A 26,881-nucleotide genomic window follows, 5' to 3' on the forward strand; every position below is an offset into this window, starting at 1 on the left:
TACATATAAGAACACGCAACTTGTATTCGGTTTCAATAATATTCATTTTAAATTATTCGATCGTATACTCTTGAAGAAATTAAATTACGTGTTAAGTAAAAGTATTATTTACAACTTTATACATTTCTTTCCAGAATATTCAGCGTATCCACAGCTGTTCTTGCATCCGGTCCCCCAGCAGAAGGAACTGACTTACCGGTTAATCTTGTGGGACGTAAATCTTCCCAAGGTCTTGGTCTCGCTGTGGATCCGAGGGACGACACCATAATCTTCAGTCCAATGACAGAAACAGCAATAGCTGCCTGGAATCCTATTACAAACTCACACAGGTACATAATGGTGTACCTACATTTATTAAATTATTCTGATTTGGTTCATCGACTCGTTTTTAAATGTAATTAAGTAATTTTATAACAATGATATTTTTGAACTAAGTTAATATCGAATAATTCTTAAATAAGTTGTCGGAAGGTTATTTATATGTATAACCATAAGTTTATATCCATACTATGTTATTAATATCCATACCGTACATACATATATAGGTGTAACCTACGTAAATACGGACGCATATAATATGTCGATGGATAAAAAAAGAACGATTGGTATTTGTATTAATTAAATGTCTATTACGATTTTTCTTTTAAAATATGTTTTATAGTAGATTATTTTTTGTTATAAAAATACCATATAATAAATTAATGTATGTGCTTCCACCTTAAGATCTACATAATATATAAAAATATAGTTATATTTACTATTTATCAATCGACAAAAGTAATGTTGGATTTGCTTAAAAACTCTTTACTCATAATACTTCAATAACTTACACCATCGCTATAACCCGTATTTATAAAAAAAATATAATACTAGACCGCAGTATTATATATTTTTTATAAAGAAAATTAAGTATGGGATAAAATATCATGCCATTACTACTTAATAAAAAAATACATTCAGTATCGCTTAAAAAAACCTAATACATTAGTATAGACAAAATAAGCAAACTCCATACCATCGACTAAGAGTATTTTCGTGTGCTTGCAGAGTGCTAGCTCAGGACGCAGACAAGCTGCAGTTCTGCGCGGAGGTGCGCTGGGTGGAGCGTGACAATGGCGCTGTATGGGCGCTTTCAACGCGCTTCCACAAGTACTTCAAACGATCTGTATCAAAGCATGAGGTAATTAATTTTTATATTATTTCATACTGTATTTCAGTTCTACTATGACTGTACTATAAAAATGGGCAGTTTGTAACGTACAAATTGAATGAAATACACTGTTGATACGAAATATACGAAGAAATAAGTTCGATTTTTTTTTGTAAAAACTCTGGCATTTTGTTATTTATACAACGAATATTTTATAACGTTATTCTGTATCTTCAATAATACATAAAACATGTTATTTAATACAGTATCATTTTCATATTGAATTCTAATTGTCATGGTTACGAGACCGTTTATACGTAACATATTTCCTATTTAATTTGCATCAGACTCTGTGGATGAAATTCCATCGTATTACAACCTTATGTATTTAGATATGTTGGTCTATTGGGAATTCCGTTCAAACGGTACCAACTAGTTATCAAATGAACTTCACGAATGTATTTAGCGCACGGGTAATTCGAGAACGAATTCAATATCTCTTTATCTTTTAAATAATATCTGCATATTAACAATAATTCAAATAGGCTTTGCTTGAAATGACAAGGTGAACATTTTTATTTAGGGAGGAAAGGGTGAGGACTAGTTTTGTTTAACTGATAGAACGAAATGTAAAATTTTATACATTTGTAGTTCCTAGTGTGAATATGCGAAGTATTAATAGTCAGTTAATTTTTTATTTTGGATCAAGTTACATTAATAGGGATTTTTTTTTAAATATTATTTTAGCTTTATATTGGTTATTAAGCCAAATCAATTATAATGAGTGTAATGTTTTTTTTTTTAAACATGTGTAATGAAACGCGTACTATAGGTAGAACTGTATTGTATTGTAGCATGATAAAGACACAATTTTAAATATTGTTCTTTGTTATTATTATTTTTTTGTAATTTTAATTTATTACTTAATCGATTCTTAGCTTTGTATAATATGTTATCAAATAGTACTGTTAATATTGCAAACAGAACGTTATCGTTATTTTTTCTGTACACGAGAAGTTGCTTCAATTGGAAAATAAATATGTATCATGATACTAACTGTCCATAATTTCAAGATAAATAAATGGCTATTTCGTAAAAAAAACAAACAGTTTCTGTACGAGTCATAGTGTTTTGTAGATTTTTAAAATGAATACAAACATATAGAAGCTATAGACAAGTTACGGCAACAACTAAAAAAAAACTCTCAGGCTGATAACACGAAATTTGAATTATTAATAAAAGACGTACCGGTCAATTCTCGCGTTTGTCGCAATCAGATGCCAAGGTGTGGCATGTAGAATTCCTCAAAAATAATTCGCTTGACGCTTCTCCAACCAGCACCATCTATCCAGGACCCGTCGAGATGACTATATCTAAAATAAATATACTTTATTATTGTCTTAGTTTTTATGTAATAAGTAGGCGGATGCGGAAATGGACCACTTGATGGTAAGTCGTCACCACCGCCCGTAGACAAGCTGCTGTAAGAAATATTAACTAATCCTTACATAACGCCAATACCAACCTTGAGAGCTAAAATGATATCACCTTACAAACCGGAACACAACAATAGTAAGTATTGCTGTTTGACGGTAGAATATCTGTTGAGTGGGTGACATCCACCCTGCCGGGCTAGCACAAAGCCCTACCAAGTTATTATTTAGCAGTATATTTTAAGATAAATTACAATTTAATTATAATTTACAAAATGTAATAATACTTAACTACAATTGTACATGTTGCTTAATTCCAGATCAATGTACGCTTAGTACGTGTCGTGGAGGCAGGTTACGGCGGTGGCTACGTACCTATTCAACCGCACGCGCTTCGCCGATCTGCCAACTTCACAGCCTCGCTCTACTGAACTGATATATGAATAAAACCAATACTCATTTCAAATTTCGGTTTATTCAATAAATTAGCAAACGGCTTCATTTCTTATATTCAGGCGTTCGGTTGTTATTCATGAAAGCAAAGAACATATAGCAAAAATGTATTTGATAGTGCAAGTAACAGTATGAGTCCCAAAGGTATACAAATATTTTTTGCTGGATAGCGGGTCGTTGGGTTGTCGAACATTTTTTTCTAATAGACTAAGTATTCGTTTACCACCGAGCACTAAGTCAATTGTAGCCACATTGAATTGGAAACGTTTGGAGGTAGGGCTTTAACGTTAGACTTTCTATCAGTAGTTAGTCAATATTTAACAGCTGTGATGGCCCAGTGGGTAGAACCGCGAATAGATGTGAATCTTAACCGTTGGTTGCAGGATCTAACCCATGCAAGCACCATTTAATTTGATATGCATAATTTGTATTTATAATTTGTCTCGTGCTTGGCGGTGACGGAAAACATCGTGAGGAAACCTACATTTATCGAATGGCAATCTGCCACATCTGCAGCCAAGAACCTGCATTGGAGCAGCAGAACCATACTTTTTTTCTCAAAAGGAGACTTTAATCCAGCAAAGGGACGTTTAAAAGATGTTACTTTACTTTACTAATGCATTTGCTATATTGTTATTTAAAAAAATGTGTTCATTAAGTAATATTAATTCAATATTAACCGCTTTTATTCAATAGTTGTGTATATATAATAATAACCGAGCGTCGTTCGTCTCTAGTTGTAATGCTACAGACTGCAAATTTGCTATAGGGAAAAATTAATTTTAGATTCAATATAAAGGTTTTACATTTCAAATAAACTATTAAATATTTCTTTGAATAGTCTGAGGTAATTTTTTATATACATGTATGTTGTATAACATAAAATGTTCACAGCTGCGCAATATTAAATATAGTGATATTTTACGGCATCAGTATACGTACAGTATTTTTTTTAATATTTAAATAAAATCTATGACGAATCGATTCTGAATTGTGATACTGTGATATTATTCATGAAGCTTGTTTATCTTTTGAATTTAATTACATATTATTGCAAATAATATAATGCAATACATGTGTGAGTAAATTATCCTCGTCTCCTTGTTTTAAAAGAAACGCAGAAATACAAAAACATTTTGTATAATTGCTAAACAACATCGTAAGCAGTTTTGTTTCTCGTTTATAAACCATTTGTTACATCATTTAATTCTATTCGAAAAACGTGTGAAGGAAACTTTTTTTTTATATGTATTATAAACCTTTTTTGTTTCGTCGCTGTGAATAATTCAAAACAATGCCAGTGTTTAGAAAAGTTTTCTAGGCTTAATGTAACTAAGTTTAACGTAGTTTAGTTAAAATTTATAATTATGCAGTCTGTAGTGGTCTTTAGCCTATTATATGAAAGCCATAAATCATATTTTTAGCGTCTAGTCTTTTTTGGAATATTGATCTTTTAAAACCAAATCTACTCAATAACAAATTCTCACTTCTTCAATTGAAAACCAAACTATTACCACTTTTTTTAATATAAATTGTCTGTTTTCATTTAATTTGGTAAAAATAATAATCTTACAATAAATGAAACTTTCTGTCTTTATTAAATTTCAAAATAATGTTATCTATATTTTATCTATATTGTATGGAATAAGACAAGTTACCTTAGACGTACCGTTTAAGTTACCGCTACTTAATTTTAAGTAAGATAGTGAGTTAACTTATGTATAAATGTAAACACATAGTATAAATTCATGGCGATTTGTATAATATGAATATTTTATGTTTGATCGAGTATACAAATATTTTTGAATGTATTTATTAATATGTAAAAATCATTTTGTACTTTTATAATACAATAAAAGAGCCAAATGTTTCTTTGTTTTTATTTTCTTTAGACGTTTATTGTATTATAGATTAATACAAAGAAATAAATAGTAAATATCGTCTGGTTATTATAAAAATTATAATCAAAAATAAACTATCTTGAAATACACTACAACATATGCACATGAACAAAAATAGCAGTCGCGTAAAAAAAGTTAAAATCATCGATTATATGAAATATTAACCCTTAACCTCTTCTAAAAATAAACCTTGCATATATTTTGTATACGATAACAAACAATAACATCCATCTCGCCGTGAGCTATTGTCGTACTATCTTCGGTCATAAGGTATTTCCCTCTGAGTGAATAATTTATAAATCAGTGAACGTGTGTGGTTCAATAACGGTCGTGAGTTGATTAAGTGTTAAAAACCCAAGATTTTTCCTCAAATCGTAGGTCTAGTTTTCATATAAGAAGATATACAAATATGTAAAATAATTGTAATTATAATCTAATTTTCTAAAAATATCAATAAATATTCATATGATTCTGAACACGATTATACAGTTTATTTTTCATATGAATTTAAATTGTATATCAAGGATTATATATGTACATACATATTTGGGTATATATTTTTCTGCGTCGCCTGAGTTCAGCTTCGTGGCGATCTGTGCACTTTTTTGTCGCTTAAAACATCGGTTATATTGGTATAGTTTGAATCCGATAGGATTGATGCAAGTTTTATACCATTTTAGAAGAGATGGACTACACGACATAGTACTACACAAATAAAGTAAGTGATTTTGTCTTAATCAGTTTTTCGTGACACACAATTACGGCATTGTGCGTTTGAATCATTTTACCTGCATCTGAAAGCCACTCTTCAAAACATTTAGCCTGTACCCAAAATCCATACCCTAAAGTCGCTTAGATTTTTTATCCATAACTTAATATTAATTCGAATAAGCGCTTAATATCTTTAATCCATTTTCTTTTTACATGTTTTAACTATTTTTCTTAAATCAATCAATCATCTATCGCATTTGACATCTCAAAAGTGTAACTGGTCGAAGTTAAAATATTTTTCCTATACAATACTAACATATAATGGTTTTATCGACGGTTTTCGCGATTATCGCTCATTTGAACAGTTTTGGTCTAAGTACCGGCGAAAATCAATCAAAATTGATATTATTATTCAAAATTAATCATAATTATAATAAACTTATTTTAATTATTTTGCATTTTTGGAAATCAGATGTATGTCAAACCGGGTTGCGTTCTTAAAGTAGCTTAACAGACACTTTCTGAAAATTGCACATGTATATACGTCGACCTCGTCGGTGTAAAAGAAGTCGTATACGAAGAGATCGCAAAGGCCGTCAACAACACCTCAAAGGCCCACTGTAATATGTAATCGGCGAATTGAATGTACCTACGTTTTGGACTGTAGAAATCCATAAGGCAAGTGCTGGTAAACTTCTTTGAAGCGCAGGCTCTCTATTTGACGAATTCGTTGTTTCAAAAAAAAAAACCTCAATAACCCTGTAAACGTGACGAGGAACGAGTTAGACTTGGTCATTGTAAACAAAAAACAAATATTTAGAGATGTCTAAGTAATCAACAGTTTATTGTTGGAAGTCGCCTTGTTTGTGGCACTCTAAATATCGACTTTAATTTCAAAAGATTCCCAATTATAAGGTCTATTGTCCCGACCTACAATATTGCAACCTTTTTTTTTTTTTTTTTCTCGCTGGAAAAACGCGTTACGCGCTTCCCCCACGTGATGGAAGGTGGGGGGGTGTGTGGGACTCCCCGGAGCCCTGGACGCCGAGTGCGCCCAGGTACGCCGGGTTTACCCACTAAAAAACCAGCGGTACCCTCTCCGTCTTTCGGCGGGCGCCACGGGATCGCTTGCGCATGCTACCGTGACGCCCTGACGAGAATATTCCAACCTGATCAAGTGCTGTTCCTAAAAGTTTCAGTTGGAATTTCAAAATCGATTCACTAATAGCGAATTCGAGGTATTATTGACTAAAAAATCGTTACTATTTACAGAGAAGAGACATCGCACCAAACAAGAAAACGACAAAAATCGTTTTTGCCAGATAGGGCCTTAAACTGAGCCTCGGGATGTATTGACTTTGCGAAGTCAGAAACTAGCTGTTATAAGTTTACCTTTACTCCTCGTGACTATACAATATTTTTACTGTTTCTTTAAAATAGTTCTGTATAATTAAAATTTAAAAAATAATCGGAAAATGTAAATTCAGTTTCTTGCCAGTTCTTCTCAGAATATTATTCCATTTCGAATCACAACTAACTATCTAAAAAGCTTTATATTTAATTTATGTAGGTGAACTGGCAAATGGGTCACCTCATGGTAAGTGGTCACCACCGCTCATAGACATCGGCAATGTGTCCCCAAATTTAGGTGCTAAAATATGCTTCTAAATGGTCTGGTTCATTTAACATTTAACCCACTCACCAATTTATTATATTATTATTTTTGGTTGAATAGCCATTAAGTGCGTGGTACATATTCTAGATGGCATACAGAAAGCTAAGATAAATATCTATATTTTTTTTGTAATTGTTTTTATACGTATTGTGCACCTGTCCTGCTAATCTTAACATGATTACGACAAAGATACACAAAGCAACCCTCTTTGCTAAGTGTAAGAACTGAATCTGAATCTGTGAAAAAGTAGCTTATGTCCTATTCCATGATTTGACTTCTATGTATTTCCTTTAAATCAATTCCCACAAATAATTGAAGGGCAATCATCCAAACAATACTAATTTGATGATTATAATTAGTCAGACATGCGACACGCATTCAATAGGAGCAATATTTTCATTATGTATACAGCTTAAATTGATTTGCCTCGTTGGTCTAGCTGGTCTCTTTGTCTAGCTGTAAAATAGCAGATCTTGAGGTACTGGGTTATAATTACATAAAAAGTTCTTAGGTTTTTCGGTTTAATAATAGCAGCTCCTAGGTATGGAAATTAACAGTGTGTACACTCCCGTGCCTCGAATATCATGAAAACCCATTGATCTTGCAGCTGAATTCTTGCTGATCGTGTTGTCTTTGGTTTCACATCGGATTTGCGTACACTCTTGTACAATATAACACTATAACAATTATGATCCGCGCAGTCGGTTGGTCTCCTTCTATAGTAGTTGCCGTGGCCGTAATGGATCAAAACGACATTAACAAAATATATACATATGTTTTTTTCGGTGATATGAAATATAATTATATCATTTTATATTGAAAAAACATTGTATACTTTACCTATTTTTTACGAACTAATTTAAATTTTTCAGGATATCATAATATTTACTCAATATTGTTATTCAACTGTTTATAAAACGATGATTGTTACCTACAATAATTAGCTCGTAAAAACGCTAACAGTAAGAACAATTAATAATAGATTAACTGTCAATTTTAGTTTTGTTTTTACTGTCCATTGTTATTCTATGAACTTGGTCGAACTCGCGATTTGAAAAAAATTAAAACATAAAAATTTACGTCATCTTTTTTAAAGATATTAAAATTTCTTATAACCAAATATAATTACTGTTGTTTTACCGATGATTCTGAAAAAAAAACAACATCAAACAAAAAATTTCGACCTTGGAATCAGCGGTGCTATATCTATCCACCGAGACATATATAGATATATATTATTGGGTAATATTGGCTTTAAACATATATTATATACATATATATGCTCCCAATGGATACGATATTAAATATAAGGTAGTTGATCTTACAAATTATAATTAAATAACAATATTATAATTCTTCATAGTAATACTTAGCTAATCAAAAAACGTATTAACCGGAAAAGTTGGAAGAGTATTTGGCCAATCTGGTTTTAGCCTACACATTCTTAGATTGGAAATATTTTATTGTTTAGGCTCTCCATCAATTTTGTTAACGATCCCAAGACTTACTAAAATGAATCTTTAAAAAAATTACACTTTAATATAACTTATGATACTATAATATAAATAGATACTTAATTGTCTATATTAACAATCTTTTAAGTTTGGCTGTATTTAACTGCCTCGTATTGTGTGTAAGCAAAAAGTTGAAAGACGACTTATTTAGTTCTGCATTTTTAGACTTAAACAAACATATTTCTTAACGATTCTCCCGCTTAACCAGTTTTAAAACAAGAATGAAGTTCTTCGTTTTATGATGGTAGCCAAAACATTTATTAGTTACTGTCGTAAAGATGAACACGGAATAGTGTCACGCTTTTTACATAAATACTGTTTTCGTAACTAACTTCATGCACATATTTAGTTCAAATACTTGTATTACATTTTCTCTTTTCGGTGCTATCCGGCTATTGTCAATTGTTATTGTTTATTGGAAAAAATGTGAACAGTGAGTTGTTTCGGGTTCATCGAAGAACTAGTATACTCTACGTTTATGTTTGTACAAAAAAAAAACAATTTAAAAAGTGTTGTGTTAAATTTACTTGGTTTGAATTGTTTGTGTTTTAAATGTTATGTGTTCTAAAACCAAAGCCAAAAATAATACTACAAAATCTTTTCAAACATAAATCATAACGCGTATTTTATGTATATTTATAATAATTTTATGATAAAAAACTGCTCCGTTTATACGTTGATTATAAAAGTATTTCTTCTATGTACTTGAATTAATTACGTCTACAGCATAAATCATTTCTTTGAAATACACCTGACCAAATTTGATTTTATAGGATTTCTTTTAAATGTGACGCACGCTGGCTGTGACCGTTGTGACCTACTCATATAGAGTGACATTTATACACTCAGAAGTTAATCATAAAAATAATGCCTATAAGTATTAATACATAAATGGCACTAATATATTTAATGCTCCTCGTGTAAGCATTCAAGTCAACGTAGCGATTTATTTAAAAAAAAATGGAGAATTGACATTTCATTAATTCTTTGGCCGTTGCTCTTAAAGGATTTTGAAATATTTCATGACTTTAAGGAATTAGTTGCTGTTTGTTATTTAAAACCGTATATTGTATGTAAAAATATAAAATAAAACCATATCAGTAATCATGTTAGAAAAAAATCGAAAACAATAGCAGAGAAATATGATTTTGCTTTTAACTTTGACTTAATTTTAAGAAAAATAATGAATACGAACATAGGTTTCAAAATATTCACAAATAAATAATTTACTAATCACATACTCATTTCTTAGAAAAAAGTCTTTCATCATTTTAAGGAAATCATTAATTTCGAATTGAACCTTTGTGTTTACCGTTATAACCATTACCATCGTAATTATTATTTTTAATAATACTGTTTATGTCAAATATTTGTGATAGAGGAAAGTGAAGGTACAATAATATTACTATCATGCGCAAGCGGTCCCGTGATGCCCTCCTGAAAAGACGAAGCGGGTGCCGCTGGTTTTTTAGTGGGTATTCCGGCGCGTTAAGCGCCGTCGAGCCCAACATGAAACCCCCACCCCACCACGTCGTGTGTGGGAAACGCGTAAGAGCGTTTTTCCAGCGATAAAGAAAAATTAGGGTGTCCATTTATGTATTTATTCCCTCATCTCTCAAAAAAACCTTGAATGTCAGCGACTCAATCTACTAGTACTACCTGATGTTACTTTTATTGAACTGCGTTTCGATAACTAATATATTTCGTATAATTAGATAGAATTGTAAAGTAACAATTCGCTAATATCCTCTTAAGGATAAGGTTTGAAGCTTATTCCACAACACTACTATAGTGCGAGTTTCGAGTCCGGGGATACACATGTTGCAGAATATTATCGATACATGTACATGCTATGTTTCCTTAGGATGTTACATGAACTGCCGACCTAGCTATGATTTATAATACTTATTAATAATGCTCAGTTGTACTTGCCCGAATTTTTCCTCGTGCTATTTGGTTGAGACCATGCGATCTATCCACTGGACTAACTATGATATGATATACTGGACCAACACCTTTATCATATGATATGGCATGCAGTGAAATAAGTAAATTGTTTCGGATGACTTGCGACACGTATTTTTATAAAAACTAAGGTAACTAAACAAACCGCCACACAAGTTAATTTATAAAGCTTTTAGGAAGACTTATATGAGTGTACCAAATATCACTATGACTCATTTTTCCTAGATTTATATATTAGTTTTACCCTTAGAAAATATCGCATACGTGAGAATATACAAGTTTAATGTTAATAACCAAAATATTATACCTCATTTTTTTTGCATTACGATTGTATTGAGAATAACACTTTATAACAGATACATCATAGTTTAAATGAACAAATAAGTACGACAAAATTATATGTATCAAACAAACATTGTTTAATCATACCAGAGGCAGCCTTGTAGCCTTTCTACCTTCCAATAAAAAAAAACTATATTTTTTTAAGATTAAAACAAACAAAATTAAACTCGATTGATAACTCAATTACGTTGTTTATTCAAAGGATTTATATAATTTTCTGAAGTCATCGTTTTTCGATGTGCGAATCTTAACTTTATAAAGATAGCAATAAAGTTTAAATTGTAAACATTGGTTGGCAATGTTTACAATAGCCGTTTTCGAGTAGGTTTTTTATCGGTGAAATTAAAAAAAAAATAGTTTGAAAGAAAATAATTAAAAAGGATTTGTAAGTTTTATTATAGAAAGTAAGTAACGGAATATGAAATACTATTTAGTAGCACTGTTTGTTTTTGTTGTGTCTTTTTCTTTCAAATAACCTTCTCTTGTTGTAAAAGTAGAAGAAGTAATTAAAAACATCGGTTTTTTTTTTTAACTAAATCACTTTTATCAATTTCCTTGTTACACAAATAAATAGGTATATTTAGGTCGTCCAATCAAATTGACTAAACGTTTTTTGAGTAAAACGTCAATTAATGATAAAAAAAAACTTTTAATCAATTATGTTGTTTAAAAATATAGTTTTGACATTGTAAGATTATTGATTGGAAATTTTCGAACGAATTAAATTCGGTCCCAATTTTGTATGGTGAAATATTTTTTTTATAACATCGTTTTCCATATATCTATATCTATATACATACATATAAATCTTCTGTACGCTTATATATATCTGAAATCCTGAACGGTTTTGCTCACGTGATTTCCCGGATGGCTTAGATTGGACCAGGTAGGTGACACTGCGTTCAGAAAGTAAATAAAAATATTATTTATCCCAGACAAAGTCGGGACGTTCAGCTAATTATGTATAGATAAGATACAATGTGTCTTTTATTACCAGCGATGATACTTTAGAACTTATTTATAAATACTCGTATGTCCGTAAACGGTAATCAATAAGTTATAAACTATAATGAATAAGACTGTTAAATTAATTTAAATACTCAAAATTTAATAAATTGATATATTTAATATCGTGTATATAAATATAAATTATTTTTTAAATGAATTCTAACAAGATTGAAATTATAATTGTAGGCCTTCTTAGAAGAGTTTTTAAAAGGCTGAGCTTTATTTCTTATCCATAATTAATAATTATGAATGGCATTGCGATATTCCAAATGTTCGTATATATATCGAATGATGATTAAAAATACAATTATTTAGACAAGTTTCCTAACAGTTGGCATTCGTTCCTCGACAGAGACGCTCGCATATATAAAACGCTAATAGGAATATAGTTTTAGTGGTTTTTTCAACTTTATTACCGACAACAGGAAGTTACATCTTTGTAATAAAGAGGTATGTTAGTTGTCTTAAATTGTTAAAATATTCGTTTTAATATTATTCTTTATATATGGAAATAATTTAAATAATATTATTGTATTTATTTATACTTAACGCTACTTGTTATCATTATTTTATACTTTATTTTATAGTATATATGTTATACGTTTATATATTAAAATTTCTTTGTTTTTAACTCATCATTTCATCTAGTGAAATAGATTTGATCGATAAAAGACGTGATGGTTTAAAAAAAAATTAAAAATTTTTAAATTTAAAAAATCTTCATTACCATAAAATTAACATCTATAAATTATAGAAGGTATCATAAATTCGTATTAATATTTTAACTTAAAAATAAATTCAATTTGAAAAGGTCAAAATACTTTATTATTTATTAGTGATTCGGTTATCAACTTTTATAACCTGTATGTCGTAGTATAAAAATAAAACAAAATTTTCGCCCAATCATTAAAATTCGAAAACACAAAAGAACTCTTATTATGTTTATTGATAACAATAAATCTAGCAAAAAGAATATTGCTCGACAAGCAGACGAGAAAAAGGTAGTAAGTTGCATTTGTTTATTTATATACAGACTAGCTGCCAGTCACGGCTTCGGCCGGATGAAATTTATTTACTTCCCAATCACAGCGCCATCAGATGAGTTCAATCTAAGCCACCCAGGGACTTACTTAAATATACACAAACAATTTCATTAAAATAGGTCCAATCGTTTAAGAATTCAGTAGCATATGTACACACACACACAGAACATTTATATATATAAAGATGTAGCCAAAAAATGTTACCTGTCTTGCGACAAATTTTTGGTACTATATTTTTTTCTTTTTGTCCAATGTCATGATTTGTATAACATACAGGTAATGAGATGTTACTTGGAATTACAAAAGATTATTTGTGCTAGTTGCCAGGTTAAGCATTTTCCGCTTGACATACTTTTTCAATATATGAACATATGAATCGCTGTACAACATTAGGCCTATACGATTTAAAAATGTTAAAAAAAATATTCAGATATTTAATAAAACATTTAAACTTTAGAACTAAGTAGGTATATTTTAATAAAATTAAATTATTAATTCGTTTTATTTTGATATCAACAAAACGAAGAGCATCTGAATCATTTGATATAACCTGGAGATTTATAAAAGATCGTAATAAGAAGTGGCTTCGGAGGAAGAGCATTTCCATTTCCCACATCGAATTGGGAAAATCTATGTATAAGGGTCAAAATGAAAAAAAAAACATTACTTTTATACAATACAATAGAGGCTCTCAAAGTTTCATTTTAATATATATTTTCACTTATTAAGGTTTATGAAACTTAGCATTTTAACTATGACACCTCGGTCTGTGATTTAAGCCATAACGATTTATATATATTTTCTTTTTCAATTACTTACCTACCATATGGCCATAAATTGTAAAAAGGTCAGTGTCACTTTGGACGAATCACATAGTAAAAGCTTATTATTTTAAATGCTTATTATTTTATTATAATAAAATATTTATCTTTTTATTTATAATTTTTCGTCTTTTAAATTGATTAAATTACACGTTTAAAAGTGTGACACATAAGCAATTTTACTGCTTAAAAATACTATTATTATTAAATTATAAAAAATGGAAATGATCAAATTGCCACTTTGACAACATAGGACCCATCGGTGTTTCATGTATAAGTATATTAGTTAATACGCTGTCAATTATAAGACCTTAGACAATTCCGAGATGTTCTTCAAATATTGTAAGCAACAGTAATATGAAACTTAAATTAACTTATATTAGGATGTTTAATACAAATTCCTTTCTTGGATCACGTACAAAACACTTTTTCCTGGTTTAACGCATAAGCTGATTATTTCGGAAAATATGTGTAGTTCCTTAGGGAATAACCATAACAATACGTAATACGTACGCAACCCGAGCAATTACGAACGGTTAGCTGTTAATAAAGTTTTTCACTCGGGTATAGGTTAATATTTTGTGTTGGAAATGTTACCGAATTTCGAATCGAACCGCTACTATAATGCAAATTTAAATTTTAACTTATAATGAAATCTTTATTTGAAAGATACTGGTTGTAAAAGTTACCCGTACAAAATAATAACATTATTATGTTATTATTTTGTACGCACGTACGTTAATTTACAATTAATAAAAAAAAAAATGTCTCATATTCATTGTATATTATTGAATGCACGAATCTTTATACATCCGTATTTGTTTGCTACCTATGACATGAGTTTTAATGATTGCGTAATTTTAACATATTATAATTCTATAATAAAATCCGTCACGTAACGAGTTACAAGCATCATCTGTCGCAAAGTGTTGCCACGTGCTACATGGTTTTGAGCAAATAGATACTTCAGAGAGATCTGGACTTCCCATCAAAAGGTGAAGCGTTATCCTATTGAAATAATTAGCACTAAGGTGTTGACTTCAAGGTTTATTCTTATCTTCGAACACAGAAGCCTATTACGTTTACCTATTATTGAGAAAAATAGAATAATACAAGTAAGGAATAAGAAAAATAATATTTTAGAGCAATATGTCAGTAATTGATCTACTTTTTTTTTGGTATTTACTGTAATTATTTTATTAATAACATCCTTGCTAAGATAATAAATCAAAAAGTGGGTTTGTTTATACATTTGTTTTGTAACGTTTTCACGCCTTAACCATTAAATCATTATGAAATTAAATAAAAAAAAATCCAACGTGTATGATAAATTTATATCTATCTAATAGTTGTTAGATTAACTAAGTACCCTCCATAGTTAACTTAACAATTGCGCCCCGCTAAACGCGTGCGGAAACTACTTAATAAACACGAGAAATAAAGACGTATTAATCATTAGATAATCTTTAATAATTCAAATCAATAATTAAATAGAATTGACCATTTAGGATTTCTGTTAGATTTAATTTACTTTGTGTGGCTAATGTACATAAAATGAAGATGTGAAATTAATAATGACTTAACACCTAATCGTAATGTATATTAAGATTTGATGTTTGCAACTTATTTTTATTTTTAATTTAATTATATATAAATACGATTAACATAAAATAAAATATAAGAAACAAATACTTTATTTACAACCATTATGATTCAATAAAAATGTTTTAAGGATGACGTTATATACAATTCATAACTATTGAGATTCATATAAAGTAATATTACGTAACAATTTACTTAACTGACACGTTTAATATCACAGACAATATTGTTTTTTTAATATGAATGAATTGAGTAAAAAACAATTGCGATCTTCCAAGCAATTGTTGACATAACTTTTTGCGTTGTCAAATGATGCTTTGAATTCATAAACAATAGTGTCTTAAAATTTTCAAGAGTCTCAAATATATTATATATATATTTGAGAGTATAATTTGTCAAAATTATACTCAAATCATTAAGGCCATTTTGAAATTAAATGCACCTAGTATGGTCTCTCCTATATTATACTATATTTACAATGTAGTATTTTTGATAACAATTATAAGACGGCTTTCGATGTGATGATAAAAGTTTAAATGATAAATTATAACAGAGACCTGGTGGAATGGGTCATAGCAAGTGGTTGTACCCATTTTAAAATCCATTTTATTTCCCAATTACCTGATGTGTTAGGTACACAGTGACGTATTTTTTTAAATTATTTATTTGTTATAGCCATTCACGAGGAACAGCCTCATCTCTAATATTAGTGTCATAAATGTCTTACCCATTCAAGGTACACAAAAGACCTTGTACATATGTCGCGACATCCAATACTTCGTCTTCCAATTAAACAACTACAAAAATTTTACAATATCGCTTGACTGTGCTCAGATTATTCACTTTGGGCTTCTGTTATATTTTGGATAAAGAATCAAAATTCATTAATAAGTGTCGAAAACCTGATACGATAAAAATGTTCTTTAATTATAGAGAAGTTGACAGCTTACGTCAATGTGTCAATTAATTAAACATTTAGCTTTATTTGGTAAGAGATTAAAAATGTAAATCAATTGATTTTGCCGAATAATTGATTATGCTTCCAGATTTACACTGACCCTGAAAATAATTTGAGTAATCTTATGAAAATATTTTATGTTTTATAATTATGACATTCGTATAGGTACGCTTGAGAATTCCAGCAACAATTACTTCGCCATTGTTGTTTATGTATGGGTTTACAACATTTTAAGCATAATAAAACACATTGTATTAAAAATAATGACAATTAAGGTAACAACCTACTTAATTATTTAACAACTTATCATTTAAATAATTACTTATTTAAATCGGATTAAGGATTCTTGCCTGCATAAGTCTACTGTTAAAACCCAGTCAGGATGAGACAATCCATGTTTGTATAAACGTGTTCAGCATCACAATATAACGGACATATTGGTAATTTCAATGAAGCTAAAAACGAAATCTATTTGACTATAATATTATTACTAAAATTTATTTATTTTTTATATTATTACAAAATTATTATTAAAAACAATCTTATAACCTCACTACTATGCACCAGAATAAGATTGAATAATAAATCTGACGTAAATACATAAAAGTAATGGAGTATCTATTAGATTTCGTAGAAAAAAATATTGTAAGAGTATATTTAAATAAAACTATTTTGGGAACCGGCAGACTTTGTCCTGTATGAACATTTTTTTTCTGTGTCCTCTTGTATCCCGTGGAACTCTTATTCGTTTTTTTTTTTAAATGAAAGGAAGCTTTTACTCACTCCTTTAAATATTAGCCATCTATCGTTGAAAGTCTTGCCAATATCGAATTAGAAGCTTCGAAGATTATTCGGAGCATATAAATAGATAAATAGAATTTTTTTTTTAATACGCATTACATATCTATAAGCATTTATAAATATTACTTAAAAATTGCAAACAGACACTTCAATTTTATATATTGTTCTTAATGTACTATTATTATTCCTAATTTCCCATCCATATTGTTACAAGGGCTTCATCTTATATCATCTTATTGATGTGTATAACTATTATAAATGAACGACCTCTTTACAATCATACCTAATGGGCATGATTGCAAAGACAATTGACCTACGAAATAGTTTCTAGCTATGTTCCCGTGTTGATGAGGCAATTTTTATAATTCAACGTAATAGTTTGCTATTTTTATTACAATATATAAAATTAAAAAATTGATTTTTTATCATGATTGGTATTTTTACTATTTTAAAAGAATTCAAAGATTTAGTAATCGTTTTTCTAATGATGAATTTATGTTGTAGACTATTTGGATGTATATTACGAATTTTAGTTTGTAAAACATTAACTATTGCTTAGGATCGTTTAAATACTACCAATAAGATATACCAGGGATCAAACCTGCTAGTTCTATAATACAAGTTAATTTGTAAACTGTTCGCCGTGGGGCATTAATATTTTTAAAAAACTGTTTATACCTACAGAAGTCTTTAATTTTGTTCTATATTTTCTATGTAGGTATGTATTTTTTGTAATGTACATTTCACTAGCTGCGTCGACTTCGTCGGTTTGAAATAAGAGTTTTATTTACTTCGATCGCACTTACCAGGTCCAACAATGACCCACTCAAATACATACAAAAAATAGATCGAAATTGTTCTCGCCGTTTAGTTCATTTATCCACACACACACGTACAGTAGAATTATATATATAAAGATATTTATAACAAATTGTAATGTATCTATAACGAAATATAAACTTGATATTATTAATGATAAAAAATTTGGATTTTATTAAAATCAAATAATAATAAAAAGTATAAATACCTTATTCGACCACATCCGCATATATGATTGTTAATTAATATCTCGTTTGACCATCTAAAAAGCAATATTAACAATGAGCGTGAATATTATACTATAATTATTTTTTTTAACCTGTCCGATTGAGATACGATTTAACCCTTCAGCGTCCACAGTAAAATATTTTTAAGTGCTATTCTTATTTATTCAATGTGGTTTTTACTTGATTAAAATTAAAATTATAACATTGTCATTAAAAGTCTTTTGTCTCGATTGCAGCCACGTATTTTTATTACTATAGTCTGGTTGTTATGACCACTTGTTACTGCATTATTATCCACGTAAATGATCTACAGATTTTTTTATGATTTTTATTTTATTATAAAATCATGAAATATCATCAAAAATATGTATAAACTTTTGTACGTATTGAAATTATATAGTAATTAATATATATGAATGAAGATAAGCTATTTATAGTCCCTATACTAATAATAAAACCGGAAATACCCGTAATATATTAATAATGAACACAAAAATCGCGGTCGCTCTGATCATAAACGGGTGGTTAGGTAGTTAATAATATACGCGAGTCAAGTTCAATGTCACGATGAGTCGTTTTGTGGTTACAGTCCATGCCACTACGAACACCAACGTTACCCGATTGCTTTGTACTTAATAGAAATATTATTGAAACGCAATCGAAATAACAATAAAAATAGCAATTCCATCTTCGGTCACGACACCTCATTTACGTGATTATGATCTGTTTTCTTGCTTTTGTTTCGCAAGAACAATTATCATCTACTTTGACAAACGTTTTCCTCGTATCCCGACCTATATTATAACGTACGCTGGTCGAAACGTTTCAGTCCGACTTTTACAAGTTACAGACAGTAATCAGTAATTATTTTACATAAATAATACCGACAGTGTTTATCACGAGCAAGGTGCATTCGAGGACTATCTAAAAAAGTAATGCGGTGTATTCGGTTAAGACACCGTATATATTAATGTTGAATAATAATTGCAGAAGAAGTACTAACAATTTATCGTATTTAATCGAATTTAAGTAAAATACCAAAACGGTTTGTTGGTAAAAATAATGTAAATTGTGTTGAATAGTTTATATTAATTTTCCATTTTTTGTTTTTTTATATATTACGTATGAGTATTAATATAAACATGTATGTATCTGCTACGAGTATTTTTCCGACCTCAAAGTTTATCAAAGAGTAATTCTATTAAGATACAATAACTTGTGTAATTAATATTAAATTATTGTAAAATGAAGATTATGATATAGAATATCGCTCGTTTGCCTCTTTGTGAAACAAAAAGACAAGTGCACTTTTAAGTTTTATTCTCCACAGCTTTTTATGTTGAAGGTACTTTTGATAAATTGCATTAAACAAGTTTTGGTTGATTTTATTTATCCGTTTTTTCATGGTATCATAACATTTTTTTTTATAGATATAACAAGCTAAGAACAAATAAGTGTTTAAAATAAAGAACGCTATAAATTTTTGCATAATAAATTATTGAAATAGAAGTTACGGTTACCAAATCTCTTTACTAGGTCCAATACCGGCGCTTAGTTTTATTCTAAATTCGGACTTACCTACACGTTTCTCTTAAATAGCATTTATTCTTTTACATTTAACCGTGAAAAGCGTCGCTCAATCTTTTCTGTATTACTGTGTTATATTATCGGAGTTAACAAATGAAACTTCTAAATTATACGCTTACGAAGTGCCTAAATAAACTCTCGGTCGTAAATATTAATATAATTATTATATTGTACTTATGGTTTGGTACAGCATGAATAAATAACAGTGAAAAACATCTCTCTGTGAACAGTTTAGTGAGAAATACTAACAATGATTTCATTTAAATGACTACTTTTTAGTTCGATGAACTTAACAGAGTTCCTTGATAGTCTGTATCGTAAGCATTTATTAGTATTCGATATACATAATTTTAAATTTATAAAATATAATTGTATATTAACAACTTTTCGCGAATATTAAAATAATGTGTATATTTTCTTATATTAGAAGGCTCTATATAAAAAGTAGTGTTAAAAACAATACGTGTTAAATCTATTAATAATGAAGATGCAAGTGTAATTAAAATTAATAGATTTAATTTGAATTTGTGAATCGAGATGACTTCATCACATCAAAACCGGGTATGCAGATCGCTTCTTAGTCAATATGGTAAATCTGTTTTATATATGTATAATTTAATTATATGGTAAATTAAAAAAATAACAAATGAATTAATAATTACGGTAGTAATACGAATGTTTAAACAGATGATTATTATTTTACAATGTCTTTTATTTGTACATATGTCAATGTATTTGTATTTTTCAAAATTAATTATGTATCGAAACGTCGATACATAATTTATTTTGAAAAATAGGTTAGCAAATTTCTGTTGTATTAACTCCTTACGCAATCATCAAGGAAACAGACTGTATATACATATATTGATATTTGATTCTTAAAGTTTATAAAAAGAAGAAGGCTATGCTTAAAAAAACAATACTGGTTGGAGGGATTTGTGCAGTTTCGTCTGGGCCACGCAATCACCAGCAAACAGTATTAATTGCTTTGAAGAGTAGGTGGGCTACTTTAAACACGGTGTTCAGAAGGCGCAAGGGACTTAAAATCTTTAAAATTATGGTTATCGATGCTTATACGTTGTAAAAAATGGTTTACTATAAAAGCTAGAACCACTACTACTGCCCGTAGCTATGAGCGAACGTGATTACTTACCATCAGTTAGCCCATTTGATAGCTTGCCTTCTCAAAAATTTTATTACATATAAACTTAAATAAAATAAGCGTTTGTTGTTTATTTAAAATAAATCGTGTATTGAGACATTCATTGTTACACTGTGTACAAATAATAGGCTTTACAAAAAATAATCATCTGTTTCAAAAGCTTTTATGCATCGAACTAGTTTGGTCATATCAAATTAATAAAAATGGTGAAAATATAACTTTGTCTCAATCGACACGTTATGTTTCTCATTGTCAGTTCAACAACATGCAAAAATGATTACGTTCTTCAAATAATATTTAGGTGTAATTGGGGTAATTTATTTCAATAGAAAACATTTCCTGACATAAATCATATTGCTTTTACTACATTTTATATGTAGAAATGAATGTTGGTTATGTTCTAATTATTGAGTTATACTGTCTGAGATTACATAGACTCCGTCACTGTTCGACAATATATTTCTTCATGAAGAAAGTTTTTATGCTAATTACATTGTTATAGCTTGCTACTCAATTGTACAGCAGCGATTCATCATCCATACAATTTATCCATGACAATTGGTATATTACCACTTGTATGTATTTACATACACAACTGCTTAGGCAGGATAACGTCTGCTGGGTTTTGCTTGATTAATATACATTTCTGTATCTTCTTTTTGTCTTTTGTTTCAGATCCGTATATTTTGGACATTTATAAGTCTGAAATGGGGTACGGGGTAGATAGGTTTTTTTTATTATCATACTGTCTAGCTTGTTGCTGGTCCGGATTAGGAGCAAAAAGTAATCTCAGGATTGTCAAACAATGGTCGGAATTGAAATTCGTATTTCCTAGCGAGGAGGCTCAACAGGCCGCTTTGGCAAATCGCTTCTATGTACCTGGCAACTCAGTTCCTATTGACGTCGATGTTCATCATAGAAAAGGTAATTTTATTCATATAAACTACAATTTAATAACCGAGTAAAAAAATCGGTATTATTTTTTTAAGTTGTTTCCCTAGAACTTAAACATTTTTGAACCTATCTGGAAAAGTATTTTATTGAATAGATTGATCTTATAAAATGTTAGAAAACACTGTTAAGCTTGTATGTTGTATAGTTCACCTATTTTTCACGTTTTTGTATACGTACTGTGTGCATTAAATAAAAAAAAAATAGCATTGGACTGGATTTTTCAGCATTGTGACTAAAAGATCGTTTTCTATAGGCAGTACAGTCATCCAACGGATGTGTTTTCAACGGCATCCGTTATGTTTACAAAGTAAATTTTCTACATTTGCTCTTCAAATAGGCATCACTACGTGACTAAAGAAACAATGACGTAAATCTATTCAATTTTAATATTGGTAAAGTTTATGTGTTATTGGTGAATTTTCAATTTTTATTAATTATTATAAGTTGTTAATTATTATCCAAACAAAAGTAAATTTACAATGCTAAACTATGACATTTTCTTCTAATTCAAGGACCAGCCAAGTCACGGATATTTGTGACGATACCGAGGTTCGATGAAGGTCGTCCGGTGACGCTGGGGACTGTTGATGAGGAAGGACTAGTCAGCGGCTACCCAGACTATTCTTGGCATGATAATCAAGGAAACAACTGCGATGGATTAACGTCCGTGTTTAGAATTGCTGTGAGTTTAATTATATTAGCGCTTTTTTCATTATGAATAGAAACTAATAAACCAGTTATTACAACAGAACTATTAAAACTATTGTTTTTATAATCATTACGTCATTATTATATTGCAGTCATTTGCACAACTCGACCTTTTCCATAGTTTTAATATATTTCCGGTCGTAATACATATTAAGAGTTTATTTAGAATCTTCCGGTGTGCTTTATTCTACGTACCTATACTGTAGTATGATGGTAATCATATTCCATATCGTCTGGTGTTCTACTATCGATATCTTTACGATATGAATTCGACAATTTTTCGATTGTAACATGTTGATGGTAATAATTCATAAGGAAAAAAGCTACAAAAATTAGTACAGTTTACAAATGATAACCCAATCATTATAATTTGAGTTATTTTTTAATGAAAGTCATACAATAATTTATATTTATAATAATTAATAATGAATGAATATTAAATATCAATTTATGATGGTAAAAAAATTATGAATGATAGATTAATTTCTGTAAATAAGGAAGTATTGACAGTAATTAAACTTTCTAAGGTTATTATTGACATCGTAATGGAAAACTTATAATAATGATTGGGATTATCACAATAGCCAATTTATATTTTGTATTAACTCTGTCAAGAATATTTTTCATAATAGCCATGAGTAAATTTCGTTCGAATTGAACTTGATTTTAAGAAGTTGATAATGTTTATATATATATCGGTACATTTAACACAAGTTACGTGTGTCTAATGTCAAAAATGTTTGTGATTTTTTTCTAATTTTTGGTAGTTTTGAAAGAATGATGTTTCAAAGGATTATTGGATGAAGTTGAATATAGACTGCACGCCCCAAAAATTTAATAAATGTGCTTTTACACTATAAAACGCACGTCTCCTTCCTAATGACCAAGCTCTGAATTTTATGATTGACTCCTTATAACCTGAGCCTCCATACTCAAGACGCGCTGGACATATAATTATGATCTGAAAATATAAGTACACTTTCTATTTCCTCACTCTAATGTCGTATGGTACAGCAATTCTGAGAAGACCAAAAAGAGCAAGAACTGTTTTAATTAAATTAATCCCTTGTTTTGCGGCCATATAAAAGAACCCTTAGACTGTTAGAAAATTTTATTACTAATTATATTATGGCAACATTATATTTATTACATTTACATACATAATGTTAATTGTATACTTATACACACACAACGATTTGTAACGAGAACATTGAACTTACCTTAACATTTTTGTATGATTGCCTCAAGTGTTTTAGATGAGACAAAAACTTGCGTCATGTTTACTTTACGCATATATTAAGACATCAGTGAGAACTATATGTTTTTTTATATGGAAATTATTTTGTATCATCATCTTAATCGTGAAAATTTAATAAGACACGGTGTCTGCATCTTAGGATATGAAAATAGATTACAAGCAGTTGTTTCCATATTTAAAATAAATAAATTGTAAAATATATAAAAAAATATACTTAATGAGTGGTTTGTCTCAATTATAGATTGACAAATGCGATCGACTTTGGGTGATGGATTCAGGAAAAATCGGAGAAAAAGCTGTTTGTCCTCCTCAATTACTAGCCTTTGATTTAAAGACAGACCAGTTAGTTTACAAACATCGACCAAACCCTTCGAGTTACATCGCAACATCCTTGTTCATCACTCCAGTAAGTATCATGGACCTGTCTTGGATTGAAATAGATGATTAACAAAAACTACTCAGTAGATTAATTCGCCGATATTTAAAATATTTCTGTAATTAAATATTACAAATAGACAATTATACACCAATTAATGGTGAGACGTAAAACTAAAAAATAATAGATTTTTTATTCTAATTATATTATTAAAAGATTAAGGAAAATTTTGTCTCCAGCTTATTTATGTCATAAAGTACGTTTTTTTTTTCGTTTAGTATTGGATTGGAAAGGTCTTGACCTGAATTTATTACTTTACAAGGTTTCATATGGTAGCCAGAGATTTACTGTGATTAGTTTTCGCAGCAGTTCTCGGCGGTCACATAGTAACTGCTGGGGTTGCTAGTCTATCATATTAAAACATACAAATTGAATTTAAAAAATAAATTTACTATTAGTTTAATATTAACAAATAAATTCGTATTTAAAATTACTCAAAACTAGTTCCTACATAAGTATATCTTAGCAGTTTTAATGACTATTAAATTTGATAGTAATATAACTAAATTAATAAGACGTAAATTTTATTACGTGTTTAATGAAATTCTTTTGATATTTTTTGTATAATAAGTATCTGACGTCGGACAGGTTGTGGACGTTCGAGGTCACGACTGTTCGGACACCTTCGTGTATGTGGCTGATGTATCTGGCTTCGGATTGTTAGTGGTCGATGTTATCAATGACCGCTCCTGGAGAGTCACCCATCGATTAATGTACCCTTACCCGTCACATGGAACTTTTACGATTGATGGTAAATATATTTATTAAAAATATATTAAATTATCAGTGGCAATATATGTATGTATCTTAATTATATCACTGATTTTCGTATAAGTATAAGTAATATAACATCGCCCTTCCACTATAATAATAGAAATTACTAAGTATCTTTAATCTATAAAAATTCATACAATAAAAGTAGAATAAAAAAGTGGTGCAATAATTGCTACAGACGGAGTTATAATTATTATAATAATTAAACGAACGGAAACTTCATTTTCCTTGGAAATGTTATTTCTAATTTAAAGCTTTTTTATGTTAGATTGTTGGACGAGCATATATGGGCCACCTGATAATAAGTGGTCACCACCACCCATACAATGGCGCTGTAAGAAACATTAACCATTCCTTACATCACCAATGCGCCACCAACCTTGGGAACTAAGATGTTATGTCCCTTTGCCTGTAGTTACACTGGCTCATTCACTGAGCGATACTGAGTACTATTATTTGGCGGTACAATAACTGATGATATATAGATGTATATGTAAATAAGCTTATAGAATATACTATACTTAATACATCTTTACAAGTAAATTTTAGACGTATTAATTGATATTTGTTTATTTTCAAAAGGGGAGAGTTTCGACCTTATGGATGGAGTATTAGGTATGGCACTGTCTCCATACAAGCCGGGTCTCGACCGTTACCTGTATTTCCATGCATTAGCTTCCACCTCGGAGAACGTAGTACGCACCAGTGTACTTAGAAACGACTCCTTTATTGCAGACTCTAACGCGAATCCTTATTCCGTAAACGTAAGTACAGTTTTTTAAATTAATTATATTATTAAAAATAATGTATTTTAAAACAACAAATAGTTTCACTGGGTCACTCACCCTTCAAACCTGAACACAACAATAAGTATTGCTTATTATTATTAGAGTTAGAACATAATATTACTGAAATATATTTTTCATTTGAAAATAATAGTATTTTAAATGAAATTCCTCACACGTAACGAATTACTGAAATATGGGTTTAATTTTTTCAGGTATTTCCCCAAGAGCGTCCAAACCAATCAGCAGCGGAAGCTATGGACAGCAACGGTATTTTATATTTTGGTCTTATGGAACCTCCGGGTATTTGGTGCTGGAATTCAGGTACAGAATTCTCTACAAATAATTTCCACCAAATTGCTATCAACAAAGAAACATTACAGTTTTCTAGTGGTGTTAAAGTTGTCAAAAATCTTAAAGGCGAAGAAGAACTATGGTTATTAACGTCGAGTTTCCAAAGAGTGATGACAGGATCTATTAGTTCAGACAGAATCAATTTTAGAATACATGCTGAAAAAATTCCACTTTTGTTAGAAAACTCGGCTTGCAGACAACCTGCAAAAGGCGACTATATCGGTAAACATGCCGATCGCATATCACCTCAAATCAAAAAGTATATGTTTAAATATGGTGCTGTAGCGTTCCTATAAACATTATAAAATGCCAGATTCTTTATATTTATTTATGTGGTATAACTGGTCATAATTACCATTAATTGTTTGTTATAATTATAAGGACATAAATTATTTCAATGTATTGATGAATTTTTATTTCTAGTGCATAAGCTAAATCAT

General features: G+C 29.7%; 2 protein-coding genes across 4 annotated transcripts in view; both read left to right on the forward strand.

The window, feature by feature from the left end:
• LOC125066036 (protein yellow-like) overlaps positions 1-3,922 on the forward strand; it is a 31,298-nt gene extending 27,376 nt beyond the window's left edge. Inside the window, exons 6-8 of the mRNA XM_047673926.1 lie at positions 135-329; positions 1,048-1,180; positions 2,904-3,922. Coding sequence (XP_047529882.1) covers positions 135-329; positions 1,048-1,180; positions 2,904-3,014 — 439 coding nt within the window. The 3' untranslated portion in view covers positions 3,015-3,922. The remainder of the gene's footprint in view (positions 1-134; positions 330-1,047; positions 1,181-2,903) is intronic.
• Positions 3,923-12,486: 8,564 nt separating this feature from the next.
• Positions 12,487-26,843, forward strand: LOC125066035 (major royal jelly protein 1-like). 3 transcript variants are annotated; one of them, XM_047673922.1, is made up of 8 exons: positions 19,248-19,330; positions 20,438-20,599; positions 21,848-22,096; positions 22,639-22,808; positions 24,334-24,498; positions 25,117-25,279; positions 25,885-26,066; positions 26,303-26,843. In XM_047673922.1, exons 2-8 carry the CDS (start codon positions 20,548-20,550, stop codon positions 26,735-26,737), a joined length of 1,416 nt encoding a protein of 471 aa, XP_047529878.1. In that variant the 5' UTR covers positions 19,248-19,330; positions 20,438-20,547; the 3' UTR covers positions 26,738-26,843. The 3 variants fall into 3 exon arrangements, with proteins under 3 accessions (XP_047529881.1, XP_047529878.1, XP_047529879.1); XM_047673923.1 differs by having other exon boundaries at positions 19,260-19,355; XM_047673925.1 differs by lacking the exons at positions 19,248-19,330; positions 20,438-20,599 and adding an exon at positions 12,487-12,602.
• Positions 26,844-26,881: the final 38 nt, after the last annotated feature.

This window comes from Vanessa atalanta, chromosome 8, assembly GCF_905147765.1.
Source record: "Vanessa atalanta chromosome 8, ilVanAtal1.2, whole genome shotgun sequence".
NCBI classification, from domain to species: Eukaryota; Metazoa; Arthropoda; class Insecta; order Lepidoptera; family Nymphalidae; genus Vanessa; species Vanessa atalanta.

Bases quoted from the DNA above. Each gene is read 5' to 3' on its own strand.
- LOC125066035 (XM_047673922.1), top strand. From the start codon at position 20,548: ATGACTTCATCACATCAAAACCGGGTATGCAGATCGCTTCTTAGTCAA. The intron at 22,809-24,333 runs GTGAGTTTAATT...TCTCAATTATAG, and splicing joins CGTCCGTGTTTAGAATTGCT to ATTGACAAATGCGATCGACT. The intron at 24,499-25,116 runs GTAAGTATCATG...GACGTCGGACAG, and splicing joins CATCCTTGTTCATCACTCCA to GTTGTGGACGTTCGAGGTCA.